Below are 18,089 nucleotides of genomic sequence, written 5' to 3' on the forward strand. Positions count from 1 at the left end.
TAGCACACTGTCCAGCCATCTGTTCCTACAGTACTAGCACACTGTCCAGCCATCTGTTCCTACAGTACTAGCACACTGTCCAGCCATCTGTTCCTACAGTACTAGCACACTGTCCAGACATCTGTTCCTACAGTACTAGCACACTGTCCAGCCATATGTTCCTACAGTACTAGCACACTGTCCAGCCATCTGTTCCTACAGTACTAGCACACTGTCCAGCCATCTGTTCCTACAGTACTAGCACACTGTCCAGCCATCTGTTCCTACAGTACTAGCACACTGTCCAGCCATCTGTTCCTACAGTACTAGCACACTGTCCAGCCATCTGTTCCTACAGTACTAGCACACTGTCCAGCCATCTGTTCCTACAGTACTAGCACACTGTCCAGCCATCTGTTCCTACAGTACTAGCACACTGTCCAGCCATCTGTTCCTACAGTACTAGCACACTGTCCAGCCATCTGTTCCTACAGTACTAGCACACTGTCCAGCCATCTGTTCCTACAGTACTAGTACACTGTCCAGCCATCTGTTCCTACAGTACTAGCACACTGTCCAGCCATCTGTTCCTACAGTACTAGTACACTGTCCAGCCATCTGTTCCTACAGTACTAGCACACTGTCCAGCCATCTGTTCCTACAGTACTAGCACACTGTCCAGCCATCTGTTCCTACAGTACTAGCACACTGTCCAGCCATCTGTTCCTACAGTACTAGCACACTGTCCAGCCATCTGTTCCTACAGTACTAGCACACTGTCCAGCCATCTGTTCCTACAGTACTAGCACACTGTCCAGCCATCTGTTCCTACAGTACTAGCACACTGTCCAGCCATCTGTTCCTACAGTACTAGCACACTGTCCAGCCATCTGTTCCTACAGTACTAGCACACTGTCCAGCCATCTGTTCCTACAGTACTAGCACACTGTCCAGCCATCTGTTCCTACAGTACTAGCACACTGTCCAGCCATCTGTTCCTACAGTACTAGCACACTGTCCAGCCATCTGTTCCTACAGCTGATCGTACCAGCCATCTGTTCTAACATCTGATAGTACCAGCCATCTGTCTAACATCTGATAGTACCAGCCATCTGTTCTAACATCTGATAGTACCAGCCACCTGTTCTAACATCTGATAGTACCAGCCATCTGTTCTAACATCTGATAGTACCAGCCATCTATACTAACATCTGATAGTACCAGCCATATGTTCTAACATCTGATAGTACCAGCCATCTGTTCTAACATTTGATAGTACCAGCCCGCTGTTCTAACATCTGATCGTACCAGAAATGTGATCTTACCTCCATGTTCTCTCTGACCTGCTCCTGTTGGTCTCTCAGCTCGCCAAATGCATCAATGATCAGACCTGCAACACACACACACACACATCAGACCATAAAACACATAGGTCCAGAGCAGTGCAACCAAACATGATGTAGTCCGCAGGGGCTATCGCAATAGGATACTTTCCCAAAGTTACAAATTATTAAATAATTCCCATTAAGAGGATTCCCAGTTGGAAGAATCCTTCTCTGCTTACTCCTTCCTTATTCTGAGAATCCTCCAACGGGGAAAAAGTTTTTCCATAATGACACAACCCTTTATTTATAATTGGAGACGGAGAAGTGGAAATGGATGAATACCCTGGATGATAGCCAGCAGGATGACGATTACGAAGAAGAAGAAGGTGATGTCGAAGACGACGCGGTAGAGCTCGTACTCATCGCCCGCCGGGTCCTCGATCTCGTCTCCTATTCCCCCGCCGGCACGCACACCCACGTACATGTGGAACAGGTAACACTGACAGACAGAGAGAGGGAGGGAGGGAGGTGGGGGGGGGGAGGGAGGGAGGGAGGCAGAAGGCGGTGGAGGGAGGGAGGGAGGGATGGAGGGAGGGAGGGAGGGAGGGAGGTAGAAAGAAGGCGGTGGAGGTAGGGAGGGAGGTGGGGGGGTGGGGGGAGGGAGGTAGGGAGGGAGGGAGAAGGCGGTGGAGGGAGGGTGGGAGGTTGAAAGAAGGCGGTGGAGGGAGGGAGGGAGGGAGGGAGGGAGGGAGGGAGGGAGGGAGGGAGGGAGGGAGGGAGGGAGAAGGCGGTGGAGGGAGGGAGGGTGGGAGGTTGAAAGAAGGCGGTGGAGGGAGGGAGGGAGGGAGGGAGGGAGGGAGGGAGGGAGGGAGGGAGGGAGGGAGGGAGGGAGGGAGGGAGGGAGGGAGGGAGGTTGAAAGAAGGCGGTGGAGGGAGGGAGGGAGGTAGAAAGAAGGCGGTGGAGGGAGGGAGGGAGGTTGAAAGAAGGCGGTGGAGGGAGGGAGGGAGGGAGGGAGGGAGGGAGGGAGGGAGGGAGGGAGGGAGGGAGGGAGGGAGTGAGGGAGGGAGGGAGGGAGGTTGAAAGAAGGCGGTGGAGGGAGGGAGGTTGAAAGAAGGCGGTGGAGGGAGGGAGGGAGGGAGGGAGGGAGGTTGAAAGAAGGCGGTGGAGGGAGGGAGGGAGGGAGGGAGGGAGGGAGGGAGGGAGGGAGGGAGGGAGGGAGGGAGGGAGGGAGGGAGGGAGGTTGAAAGAAGGCGGTGGAGGGAGGGAGGGAGGGAGGGAGGGAGGGAGGGAGGGAGGTTGAAAGTCAGTAACTCACACATTAAAAAAAAAAACGCTGCGCCACTCGGGAGCCCATAACGTTTGGAGTACGATAGTTTCAGGCAATATCACCAGTAAAGGTACAGGAGATTTGACTCACGGTCATCATGTCATCACACTTCATGTCCGGTTCATCCTCGTCCTCGCTCATGTTGTAGAACTTCCTGAAGAAGTTGAACGCCACCACGGTGTAGAGATACACCACCACAGCCAGTAGACCTACAGTCATCATCAGCTACAGAAGGAGAGAGAGAGATATCGGGAGGAAGAGGAGGAGGCACTACAGTTAGATCTAGTTTATATATTCACACTCATTAGGTTCTGATGGGAGAAACTACATTTGACTGGGTGGGTTACCTGATCGAGCACACAGCCATGCAATCTCCAATAGACTAAACATGTGGGTGGGTACCTGTTTGCCGTTGTGTGTGACGGAGGAGAGGATGGTGCGCAAATCTTTCACACCAACGGCGATGTCCATCAAGTGACAGGCGAAGAAGAAGTTGTTGAAGTGTCCCAGCAGAGACATGACCATGTACCAGACTAGATAGAGGAACGTCTAGAAGAAGGGGCAATATCCGTATTAGAGTTGCAAAGCTACCGGTACTTTACCAAAGTTACTCATGTTGGTAATTAACAGAAAGTCTATGGTAATCTATCGTTACTTTGGTAATTAATACTTGAATAACTTTAAAAAAAACAAAAACATATTCACATAAATTATTCATTTTTTATATCTGAGTTCATATAGTCCATGAGTTTCTAGTAGATAGACCATATGGTTCAAGAGAAAATAGCCTAATTAATGGGAAAAAAAGCATCTTAATCAACAATGGCATTATTTTTTAATTAACTCTACAACTCTTCCAACTCTTGAATTTTTTTTCCACAACTGCCACCAGTTTGATGCAGAAAACATTGACAACAAAAATACATACTGACCTAGTAAAATGAACAAAACAGCGTCAAAAAAAAACGGTCATGTGACTCGTTTCAGAATACGTATGTCGCTCGTCTCTACTTCACAGGATTTGAGTGTAAACTTTTTTTATTTGATCAAAATGCGTTTTTTTTTTTTGTTGTCAGAAATGCTTTCTGGAACATGTGACATTTAATCTGCCTTAATAACAAACATGTATGCCATCTGTAAATATAAATACAATTGTTAAATGACGAGCATAGTTGGTTTAGCCTCAGAAAAGCCAGCAACCTTCGCACTACCCCATGATTGGCTGAGATAATGAGTGGGCTGGACATAACGAGAGATGAGTTCGGTCTGCCGTGTAGCACACTTCTGTGTATAATGTGAGCTGGTCAGTATGTAGTAGGTAATCCTTTCTAAGCATGTCTTTTTTGAAAGATATCACGTAATAGAACTGCATGAGTGTTGCTCTCCATTTTCTAGAGGACCGAGTTTTGAAATAAGTGGAATTAGAAAGCTAAGAAGATTCTGGCGTTTGATTGCAAATATGCAGAAGGAGTCAAAAAGAGGGGGAGAAGCGTCCATCCATGTATAAAGTTAAGATAGCTAGCTACATTTTCAGATGTTACATGTTTCTAATTTTGTCAGAAAGTAATTTTCATTTCAAGTTAAAGTGTACCGATAGCTAGCTAGCTAACGTTAGCCGGTTGGCTCGCTAGCTAACGTTACGCGTATGATCTGTGTAGTTGTATTATTCGTATCTCAGAGCCGTTTGCATTGCTAGTTATAGCCTAATGTTAGCTAGCTAACATTGAACCTGGTTGGTTAGCTATCTGCTGATTCATGCAGTAAGGTCATGAGTTGGGATTATGGTTCACTGTTCAGCTAGCTAGCTACATGTCTAAACAAAAGACTCCGCTATGCAAGTAACTATTTCAATAGACTGTGACAACTGTCAAAACATCTACTACTATAACAATATTATATAATAGCAACACTGTGCTTTGAGCCACATGTACGTTTGAGTGTGGCGTGACCCTTAGGTAGCCATAGTAACTATCAGGTAGCCATAGTAACCCTCAGGTAGCCATAGTAACCCTCACAGCTAGCCATAGTTACCCTCCGGTAGCTTTGGGTTAAACCAACATCTACTCTGATTTCAGAGCACTCTCATCTGAGTGTGTCAGAGCGCAGAATAACGGATTCAAACGCTCAACACCCGTTGAATATGTCCGGTGTCAGTAAATGTCGGGCAAAAAAAACTACGTAATTTAATTGTTGCCAGCAGCACAGTTACAGTCACCGACGCTCTAGATAACATAAAAACAGCCCAAACAGCTTTGCTAGGGCGAGTAAAATGGTCAGAGTGAGCTGTTCTCTCATTTATGTCTGGAAGTAGCTAGCAAGCTAGCTAACGTTAGCCAGTTAGCTTGAGTGCTTGACTGCTGTTGTTAGGTCAGAATGCTCAGATCAACCTTGGCCACAGCATCCAGTGTGCGCACTGAACGCTCCGAGAGCAAAATTCTGAGTTTACGAACGGACAATCTGACAACTCTCTGAGTTTACGAACGCCCAGAGCACACTCTGAGCACACACTGGCACTCCAGATTATATTTACGAACACACCCGTAGTATGAAACAGCCTTTAGTCTTGAAATCTTTGGTTGTTTAGTACACTACCGTACTCACTCTGTTTAGCACATGGCCTCACATGTGAATGCTTAAAGAGATGGGTGGGGCTAAGGCTTAAGAGGGTGTGAACGATGCTGAATGTGTGGAGACAAAGAAGAGCTCTCCAGTAGGTGTACCAAAACATTCAAGGGACATTTTCTCAAAGTGAGGTCACAAGTTTATCAACTTTCAAAGCAGAATTACTTTCCCATTGTTCCTCAACTGTAGTGTATGATATACAATTGTCTAGCTCTGCGTCTCTACTTTTATCTAATGTAAGAAACACAATTTTCAAATTTTGCTACAAAAGACCAAATCAAGCCGGTCGGTCACATATAAAATATATTTTATGCTGAAACCCTCATATTAAAACACCAATGGTATTCACTAAATTGATGGTTTGAATTCAGGATCATGTTTTACAGCTTTGTCAATCCATTTTTTTTTATTTGAAAATCATCTTATTTCATTATTTCATATATTTTACATTTGATAAGGCCAGATAAGGCCAGATGACCAGAGTTAATTACAGACACCTGTTCAAATCTTAAGTACCGAAAATGGCCACTAGATGTCTTGGGACAGATTACATCAAATCCTTGAAAGATACCAAAATTCTGGTAGTTTACTGTTAACCTTTTGTGACTAGGGGGCAGTATTTTCATTTTTGGGAAAAAAACGTTCCCGTAGTAAACGGGATGTTTTGTCAGGACAAGATGCTAGAATATGCATATAATTGACAGCTTAGGATAGAACACACTCTAAAGTTTCCAAAACTGTAAAAATATTGTCTGTGAGTATAACAGAACTGATGTTGCAGGCAAAAGCCTGAGAAAATCCAATCTGGAAGTGCCTCATGTTTTGAAAGCGCTGCGTTCCAATGTGTCCCTATTGAGCTGTGAATGGGCTATCAACCAGATTACTCTTTCTCCGTATTCCCCAAGGTGTCTACAGCATTGTGACGTAGTTTTACGCATTTATGTTGAAGAATACCTGTAGGTGGCTACATTGCGCAAGTGGTCACCTGATGCTCCCAGAGAGATTCTTGCGTAAAATACAGGGGTAGCCATTACTCCAATCGGTCCTACTGAAAAACGAATTGTCCCGATGGATATATTATTGAATAGATATTAGAAAAACACCTTTAGGATTGATTATAAACAACGTTTGCCATGTTTCTGTCGATATTATGGAACTAATTTGGAATATTTTTCTGAGTTTTAGTGACGTAGTTTCCGGTCGATTTATCAGCCAAACGTGGCCTCTCTGACGTCCAGAGAGGCCAGGTCCATCCCAAGCAGCTCTGCGATCCTCTCCCTAAAAGTTTCCAGTAATATACCCTCCCGTTACAACCATAATCAGTATCATAGGATCAGTACTACTACAGCAATACTACTATAACAATACTACAGAGAGAGAAATGGCCAAGTACCACACTAGATATAGGAATGTCTAGAAAACTCCACATTCACTGGACTTGTTACAATACTACAGCATGGTCCAGTATTGACTTACGTTGTCAGTGAAGACCACCCCGAACTTCCAAATCTGGTATTTGATATCAATGGAGATAATCCTATGGAGAAAACAACACGTTTACTTCCCAGCAAACACACAACTACCACATAACTACCTCACAAAGCTGTCTCGATGTTGACTTCAGATTGTGCCATCTTACAAGTTGTACCAGTTGTATGTGCTTGTACATTGCTTGTTTGTTGTGCAAATGATTTACTAGTGAATTTGTATAATGTTCCTGTATGCTTTCTGCAGATCAGTGGGGGGGTGGGGGTGGGGGTGGGGGGGGGTGGGGGGGGTTTACGTACCAGCTTAACATGCCACTTTCTGGTTCGGGTTTCTTCTCTTGTGTCATGGCGCTGACGTCCAGAGAGGCCAGGTCCATCCCAAGCAGCTCTGCGATCCTCTCCCTACCGTATATGTCCCCGTACTTAGCAAGCACCTTTGTCTTCACAAACTTGTCCCAGTAGTTGTTAGGGAATGACCTGTGTGGAAAAGAAACATACTTTGAGAGAAATGTCAGGGTTGGAAGATGGGTGTATCAATGCTATCTGTTTATTCCTTTTTATATTCTCATTGAATCTAAAAAAGAGATGGGTGGTGTTTTTTTTTTTACAATCACAAATAAAAGAGGTATTAGAGGACAGCCTTGTCTGGTTCCACCTTAAATCACTAACTGATGTAACAATGAGTACGGTTACATGCACACAATAATAAAAAAATTGTGAACAGTCAGAGACATATAATAGTTCGATTTAAATGTTTACATATTTTACAGGAAGAATGACTTCCTGTTTACATGGACACATCTAAAATCATGCTACGTGATGGAATATTGATAAATGCAGGAAAATCAGCAATAAAAATACAAATTTTTCCATGTTATTTTTGGGAAACCTATTTGGTTCTGGGTTTGGACATATCACGTTTGTACGTGAAAACTAATTCTAAGATGCGTACTGTTCTTTTTCTGAACTCATCTTCATTCGCGCATAAGATGGAGGCTTGCACTGCTAATGAGTAGATCAAATACACCGCTGGAATTCAGATGAACCTGTTTACATGTTATTAATAATTTGAAAGATTTCTCAGAAAAAAAAACAACGGTTTTAATTTTCGTATGCTTACTTCAACAATGACCTTACACACCGATTAGGATAAGCAGAGTAAAGTGTTTACATGACTAATGCCATACTCAACCTACTGCCATAATCAGTTTAATATCGGTTTATTAGTGTGCATGTTAACATACTCAGTGTCTTTCACCTGACTAGATAACTGATCCAAGGGTTAGGGTTTAAGGTTAGAGTCTTACGGGGTGTTGAGCACCAGTCTGTCCCACTGTCCCTTGATGTCATCGTCTTCTGGTTGCTCGGTGACATACAGACCATCAAACTCCAGCTTCCTAGCCAGCTCCTTTTCCCTCTTAAAGATGACCAGAGGAACCTGAAGGAAGACACACACAATCAGTAGCTGCTTCTCCCATGGGTGTGTGTGTGTGTTTATGTGTGTGTGTGTGTGTGTGTAGAACCCTGTACCTTGAGGCAGTTGTATCCGATGATACAGAGGAAAGCGATGACAGTGTGTATGATGGCCAGCATGGACAAACAGGGCTGCATGTAGCCTGTACTCTCCTCCAAGTAGAAAAAAAATGGTCCTTCCTCCTCATCATCATCATCGCCACCGTCGTCATCACCACCATCGTCAAATGGATCAATCCCAGAACCACCCTCGTCCACAGCTCCGGAACCCTCGAACAACCCAGAACCCTCGAACGCGGCGGAGCCCTCGAACAGGGCGGAGCCCTCAATGTCTTCTGACCCCTCCTCTACATCATATCCAACCTTGTAAAACAGGAAGATTAGGTGAGCATAATATCATGTTATTTATTACATATTATATTATTATATATTCTATATTCCACACTATATTCTATTATTCTATATTCTATTATTCTATATTATTTTATTATATTATTACATTATTCTATATTATATCATAGTGTTCTATATTATATTATATCATATTATCCTATATTATATTATTCTATATTCTATTATTCTCTATTATATCATATTATTCCATATTATATTACAATACACTATATTATATCATTCTATATTATATATTCTATTATTCTGTATTCTATTACTCTATATTATATTAATTCTATATTATATCATTCTATATTCTATATCCTATTATTCTATATTATATCATTCTATATTATATTATTCTCTATTATATCATATTATTCCATATTATATTACTATACATTATATTATATTATTATATATTATATTATTATATATTATATCATTCTATATTATATTATTCTATATTATATCATTCTATATTATATTATTCTATATTATATTATATTATTATATATTATATTATTATACATTATATTATATATTTTTATTATATATTATATTATTCTTTATTATATCATTCTATATTCTATATCCTATTATTCTATATTATATCATTCTATATTCTATATCCTATTATTCTATATTATATCATTCTATATTCTATATTCTATTATTCTGAATTATATTACTCTATATTATATTCATTCTATATTATATTATTCTATATAGTATCATTCTATATTCTATATTCTATTACTCTACATTATATTCATTCTATATTATATTATTCTATATGATACGTTATCATAATGTTCTATATTCTATATTATAGTACACGTTATTATATTATTCTACACTATATTATGTTATTCTATATTATACGTTAATATATTATTCTATATTCTATTATTCTATATTATATGTTATTATATTATTCTACACTATATTATATTATTCTATATTATATTATTCTATATTATATTATTCTATATTATATTATTCTATATTATATTATTCTATATTATATTATTCTATATTATATTATTCTATATTATATTATTCTATATTATATTATTCTATATTATATTATTCTATATTATATTATTCTATATTATATTATTCTATATTATATTATTCTATATTATACGTTAATATATTATTCTATACTATTTATGTTATTCTATATTGTATGTTATTATATTTTATATTATTCTATACTATATTATACATTGTTATAGTATTCTATATTATATTATTCTACACTATATTATGTTATTCTGTATTATATTATTCTACAGTGCCTTGCGAAAGTATTTGGCCCCCTTGAACTTTGCGACCTTTTGCCACATTTCAGGCTTCAAACATAAAGATATAAAACTGTATTTTTTTGTGAAGAATCAACAACAAGTGGGACACAATCATGAAGTGGAACGACATTTATTGGATATTTCAAACTTTTTTAACAAATCAAAAACTGAAAAATTGGGCGTGCAAAATTATTCAGCCCCTTTACTTTCAGTGCAGCAAACTCTCTCCAGAAGTTCAGTGAGGATCTCTGAATGATCCAATGTTGACCTAAATGACTAATGATGATAAATACAATCCACCTGTGTGTAATCAAGTCTCCGTATAAATGCACCTGCACTGTGATAGTCTCAGCGGTCCGTTAAAAGCGCAGAGAGCATCATGAAGAACAAGGAACACACCAGGCAGGTCCGAGATACTGTTGTGAAGAAGTTTAAAGCCGGATTTGGATACAAAAATATTTCCCAAGCTTTAAACATCCCAAGGAGCACTGTGCAAGCGATAATATTGAAATGGAAGGAGTATCAGACCACTGCAAATCTACCAAGACCTGGCCGTCCCTCTAAACTTTCAGCTCATACAAGGAGAAGACTGATCAGAGATGCAGTCAAGAGGCCCATGATCACTCTGGATGAACTGCAGAGATCTACAGCTGAGGTGGGAGACTCTGTCCATAGGACAACAATCAGTCAGTCGTATATTGCACAAATCTGGCCTTTATGGAAGAGTGGCAAGAAGAAAGCCATTTCTTAAAGATATCCATAAAAAGTGTCATTTAAAGTTTGCCACAAGCCACCTGGGAGACACACCAAACATGTGGAAGAAGGTGCTCTGGTCAGATGAAACCAAAATTGAACTTTTTGGCAACAATGCAAAACGTTATGTTTGGCGTAAAAGCAACACAGCTGAACACACCATCCCCACTGTCAAACATGGTGGTGGCAGCATCATGGTTTGGGCCTGCTTTTCTTCAGCAGGGACAGGGAAGATGGTTAAAATTGATGGGAAGATGGATGGAGCCAAATACAGGACCATTCTGGAAGAAAACCTGATGGAGTCTGCAAAAGACCTGAGACTGGGACGGAGATGTGTCTTCCAACAAGACAATGATCCAAAACATAAAGCAAAATCTACAATAGAATGGTTCAAAAATAAACATATCCAGGTGTTAGAATGGCCAAGTCAAAGTCCAGACCTGAATCCAATCGAGAATCTGTGGAAAGAACTGAAAACTGCTGTTCACAAATGCTCTCCATCCAACCTCACTGAGCTCGAGCTGTTTTGCAAGGAGGAATGGGAAAAAATGTCAGTCTCTCGATGTGCAAAACTGATAGAGACATACCCCAAGCGACTTACAGCTGTAATCGCAGCAAAAGGTGGCGCTACAAAGTATTAACTTAAGGGGGCTGAATAATTTTGCACGCCCAATTTTTCAGTTTTTGATTTGTTAAAAAAGTTTGAAATATCCAATAAATGTCGTTCCACTTCATGATTGTGTCCCACTTGTTGTTGATTCTTCACAAAAAAATACAGTTTTATATCTTTATGTTTGAAACCTGAAATGTGGCAAAAGGTTGCAAAGTTCAAGGGGGCCGAATACTTTCGCAAGGCACTGTATATTATATGTTATTATATTATATTATTCTACACTATATTATACATTATAATAGTATTCTATATTATATTATTCTATACTATATTATACATTATTATAGTATTCTATATTATATTATTCTATACTATGTTATACATTATTATAGTATTCTATATTATATTATTCTATACTATGTTATACATTATTATAGTATTCTATATTATATTATTCTATACTATGTTATACATTATAATAGTATTCTATATTATATTATTTTACACTATATTATACATTATAATAGTATTCTATATTATGTTATTCTATACTATGTTATACATTATAATAGTATTCTATATTATATTATTCTATACTATATTATGTTATTCTATACTATGTTATACATTATAATAGTATTCTATATTATATTATTCTATATTATATTATTCTATACTATGTTATACATTAATATAGTATTCTATATTATATTATTCTATACTATGTTATACATTATAATAGTATTCTATATTATATTATTCTATACTATATTATATTATTCTATACTATGTTATACATTATAATAGTATTCTATATTATATTATTCTATACTATATTATATTACTCTATACTATGTTATACATTATAATAGTATTCTATATTATATTATTCTATATTATATTATTCTATACTATGTTATACATTAATATAGTATTCTATATTATATTATTCTATACTATGTTATACATTATTATAGTATTCTATATTATATTATTCTATACTATGTTATACATTATAATAGTATTCTATATTATATTATTCTATACTATATTATATTATTCTATACTATGTTATACATTATAATAGTATTCTATATTATATTATTCTACACTATATTATATTATTCTATACTATATTATACATTATTATAGTATTCTATATTATATTATTCTATATTATATTATAGTATTCTATTTTATATTATTCTACACTATATTATACATTATAATAGTATTCTATATTATATTATTCTATACTATATTATACATTATAATAGTATTCTATATTATATTATTCTATACTATATTATACATTATTATAGTATTCTATATTATATTATTCTATATTATATTATAGTATTCTATTTTATATTATTCTACACTATATTATACATTATAATAGTATTCTATATTATATTATTCTATACTATATTATACATTATTATAGTATTCTATATTATATCATTCTATACTATGTTATACATTATTATAGTATTCTATATTATATTATTCTATACTATGTTATACATTATTATAGTATTCTATATTATATTATTCTATACTATGTTATACATTATTATAGTATTCTATATTATATTATTCTATACTATGTTATACATTATTATAGTATTCTATATTATATTATTCTATACTATGTTATACATTATTATAGTATTCTATATTATATCATTCTATACTATGTTATACATTATTATAGTATTCTATATTATATTATTCTATACTATGTTATACATTATTATAGTATTCTATATTATATCATTCTATACTATATTATATTATTCTATATTCTATATTATATTATATTATTCTATATTCTATATTATATTATATTATTCTATATTCTATATTATATTATATTATTCTATATTCTATACTATATTATATTATTCTATATTCTATATTATATTATATTATTCTATATTCTATATTATATTATATTATTCTATATTCTATATTATATTATATTATTCTATATTCTATACTATATTATATTATTCTATATTCTATATTATATTATATTATTCTATATTCTATATTATATTATATTATTCTATATTCTATATTATATTATATTATTCTATATTCTATACTATATTATTCTATATTCTATATTATATTATTCTATATTCTATATTATATTATTCTATATTCTATATTATATTATTCTATATTCTATATTATATTATATTATTCTATATTCTATATTATATTATATTATTCTATATTCTATATTATATTATATTATTCTATATTCTATACTATATTATTCTATATTCTATATTATATTATTCTATATTCTATATTATATTATTCTATATTCTATATTATATTATTCTATATTCTATATTATATTATTCTATATTCTATATTATATTATTCTATATTCTATATTCTATACTATATTATTCTATATTCTATACTATATTATTCTATATTCTATACTATATTATTCTATATTCTATACTATATTATTCTATATTCTATATTATATTATATTATTCTATATTCTATATTATATTATTCTATATTCTATATTATATTATTCTATATTCTATATTATATTATTCTATATTCTATATTCTATACTATATTATTCTATATTCTATACTATATTATTCTATATTCTATACTATATTATTCTATATTCTATACTATATTATTCTATATTCTATACTATATTATTCTATATTCTATATTATATTATATTATTCTATATTCTATATTATATTATATTATTCTATATTCTATATTATATTATTCTATATTCTATATTATATTATTCTATATTCTATATTCTATACTATATTATTCTATATTCTATACTATATTATTCTATATTCTATACTATATTATTCTATATTCTATACTATATTATTCTATATTCTATATTATATTATATTATTCTATATTCTATATTATATTATTCTATATTCTATATTATATTATTCTATATTCTATATTATATTATATTATTCTATATTCTATACTATATTATTCTATATTCTATATTATATTATATTATTCTATATTCTATATTATATTATATTATTCTATATTCTATACTATATTATTCTATATTCTATATTATATTATATTATTCTATATTCTATATTATATTATTCTATATTCTATACTATATTATTCTATATTCTATACTATATTATTCTATATTCTATATTATATTATATTATTCTATATTCTATATTATATTATATTATTCTATATTCTATACTATATTATTCTATATTCTATATTATATTATTCTATATTCTATATTATATTATTCTATATTCTATATTATATTATTCTATATTCTATATTATATTATTCTATATTCTATATTCTATACTATATTATTCTATATTCTATATTATATTATATTATTCTATATTCTATATTATATTATATTATTCTATATTCTATATTATATTATTCTATATTCTATATTATATTATATTATTCTATATTCTATACTATATTATTCTATATTCTATATTCTATACTATATTATTCTATATTCTATATTATATTATATTATTCTATATTCTATATTATATTATTCTATATTCTATACTATATTATTCTATATTCTATACTATATTATTCTATATTCTATACTATATTATTCTATATTCTATACTATATTATTCTATATTCTATATTATATTATATTATTCTATATTCTATATTATATTATTCTATATTCTATACTATATTATTCTATATTCTATATTATATTATATTATTCTATATTCTATATTATATTATTCTATATTCTATATTATATTATATTATTCTATATTCTATATTATATTATATTATTCTATATTCTATACTATATTATTCTATATTCTATATTATATTATTCTATATTCTATATTATATTATTCTATATTCTATATTATATTATTCTATATTCTATATTATATTATTCTATATTCTATATTCTATACTATATTATTCTATATTCTATATTATATTATATTATTCTATATTCTATATTATATTATATTATTCTATATTCTATACTATATTATTCTATATTCTATATTATATTATATTATTCTATATTCTATATTATATTATTCTATATTCTATACTATATTATTCTATATTCTATACTATATTATTCTATATTCTATACTATATTATTCTATATTCTATACTATATTATTCTATATTCTATATTATATTATATTATTCTATATTCTATATTATATTATTCTATATTCTATACTATATTATTCTATATTCTATACTATATTATATTATTCTATATTCTATACTATATTATTCTATATTCTATATTATATTATTCTATATTCTATACTATATTATTCTATATTCTATACTATATTATATTATTCTATATTCTATACTATATTATTCTATATTCTATACTATATTATTCTATATTCTATACTATATTATATTATTCTATATTCTATACTATATTATTCTATATTCTATACTATATTATTCTATATTCTATACTATATTATTCTATATTCTATATTATATTATATTATTCTATATTCTATATTATATTATTCTATATTCTATATTATATTATTCTATATTCTATACTATATTATTCTATATTCTATATTATATTATATTATTCTATATTCTATATTATATTATTCTATATTCTATATTATATTATTCTATATTCTATACTATATTATTCTATATTCTATACTATATTATTCTATATTCTATACTATATTATTCTATATTCTATACTATATTATTCTATATTCTATATTATATTATTCTATATTCTATATTATATTATATTATTCTATATTCTATACTATATTATTCTATATTCTATACTATATTATTCTATATTCTATACTATATTATTCTATATTCTATACTATATTATTCTATATTCTATACTATATTATTCTATATTCTATACTATATTATTCTATATTCTATACTATATTATATTATTCTATATTCTATGTTATTATATTATTCTATATTCTATACTATATTATTCTATATTCTATACTATATTATTCTATATTCTATACTATATTATTCTATATTCTATACTATATTATATTATTCTATATTCTATGTTATTATATTATTCTATATTCTATACTATATTGTATTATTCTATATTCTATACTATATTATGTTATACGTTATATTATATATTACATTATTCTATACATTATACTATATTTACATTTTTTAACCTTTATTTAACTAGGCAAGTCAGTTAAGAACAAATTCTTATTTACAATGATGGCCTACCGGGGAACAGTGGGTTAACTGCCTTGTTTAGGGGCAGAAGGACAGATTTTTACTTTGTCAGCTCAGGGATTCAATCTTGCACACACACACACACACACAATCTTGCAACCTTCCAGATACTAGTCCAACGCTCTAACCACTAGGTTACCCTGCCGCCTCTACACTCTAACCACTAGGTTACCCTGCCGCCTCTACACTCTAACCACTAGGTTACCCTGCCGCCTCTACACTCTAACCACTAGGTTACCCTGCCGCCTCTACACTCTAACCACTAGGTTACCCTGCCGCCTCTACACTCTAACCACTAGCTTACCCTGCCGCCTCTACACTCTAACCACTAGGTTACCCTGCCGCCTCTACACTCTAACCACTAGGTTACCCTGCCGCCTCTACACTCTAACCACTAGGTTACCCTGCCGCCTCTACACTCTAACCACTAGGTTACCCTGCCGCCTCTACACTCTAACCACTAGGTTACCCTGCCGCCTCTACACTCTAACCACTAGGTTACCCTGCCACCTCTACACTCTAACCACTAGGTTACCCTGCCGCCTCTACACTCTAACCACTAGGTTACCCTGCCCCCTCTACACTCTAACCACTAGGCTACCTGCCGCCTCTACACTCTAACCACTAGGCTACCTGCCGCCTCTACACTCTAACCACTAGGCTACCTGCCGCCCCATGTTATATGATTCTATATTATATTATTATATATTATATTATACATTATTCTATATTATGTTTCACCTTGTAGAAGAGCAGGATGAAGTTGAGGGCAAAGGCGATGAAGAGAGCCAGGAAGCGCAGGTTGTAGAAGTTACGAGACAGATAGTTCTGGTTGGAGACAGAGAAACAGGTTGTAGAAGTTACGAGACAGATAGTTCTGGTTGGAGACAGAGAAACAGGTTGTAGAAGTTACGAGACAGATAGTTCTGGTTGGAGACAGAGAAACAGGTTGTAGAAGTTACGAGACAGATAGTTCTGGTTGGAGACAGAGAAACAGGTTGTAGAAGTTACGAGACAGATAGTTCTGGTTGGAGACAGAGAAACAGGTTGTAGAATTTACAGGCATGATAGTTCCGCTTGGAGACAGAGAAACAGGTTGTAGAAGTTACGAGACAGATAGTTCTGGTTGGAGACAGAGAAACAGGTTGTAGAAGTTACAGGTCTGATAGTTCCGCTTGGAGACAGCGAAATTGATCCATGGTCATGCATTGGTAATGTATTGTTAATGCGTAGATCATGATTGATAAGTAGTGGTCATGATTGATAATGCATTGGTAATGCATTGATCATGATTGAAAATGTATTCATAGTGTATTGATCATGATTGATAATGTATTCATAATGTATTGCTCATGATTGATAATGAATTGGTAATGTACTCATATTGATCATGGGTGATAATGTATTGGTAATGTATTGATCACGGTTGATAATGTATTGGCAATGCATTGACAATGTATCAGCAATGTATCGATAATGTAGTGGCAATGTATTGATAATGT

At 32.8% G+C, this 18,089-nt stretch overlaps 1 protein-coding gene across 6 annotated transcripts in view; it reads right to left on the bottom strand.

Moving 5' to 3' along the window:
- Positions 1 to 18,089, bottom strand: part of ryr1b (ryanodine receptor 1b (skeletal)) — a 233,601-nt gene that overhangs the window by 10,151 nt on the left and 205,361 nt on the right. For all 6 annotated transcript variants that reach the window (XM_036961172.1, XM_036961171.1, XM_036961170.1 and 3 more), the window contains 9 exons: positions 17,329 to 17,415; positions 8,272 to 8,577; positions 8,049 to 8,179; positions 7,042 to 7,218; positions 6,731 to 6,791; positions 3,035 to 3,181; positions 2,723 to 2,857; positions 1,647 to 1,803; positions 1,305 to 1,369 (listed from right to left, as the gene is read on the bottom strand). In XM_036961172.1, coding sequence (XP_036817067.1) covers positions 1,305 to 1,369; positions 1,647 to 1,803; positions 2,723 to 2,857; positions 3,035 to 3,181; positions 6,731 to 6,791; positions 7,042 to 7,218; positions 8,049 to 8,179; positions 8,272 to 8,577; positions 17,329 to 17,415 — 1,266 coding nt within the window. The remainder of the gene's footprint in view (positions 1 to 1,304; positions 1,370 to 1,646; positions 1,804 to 2,722; positions 2,858 to 3,034; positions 3,182 to 6,730; positions 6,792 to 7,041; positions 7,219 to 8,048; positions 8,180 to 8,271; positions 8,578 to 17,328; positions 17,416 to 18,089) is intronic.

The sequence above is a fragment of the Oncorhynchus mykiss genome, chromosome 24 (assembly GCF_013265735.2).
Source record: "Oncorhynchus mykiss isolate Arlee chromosome 24, USDA_OmykA_1.1, whole genome shotgun sequence".
NCBI lineage: Eukaryota > Metazoa > Chordata > Actinopteri > Salmoniformes > Salmonidae > Oncorhynchus > Oncorhynchus mykiss.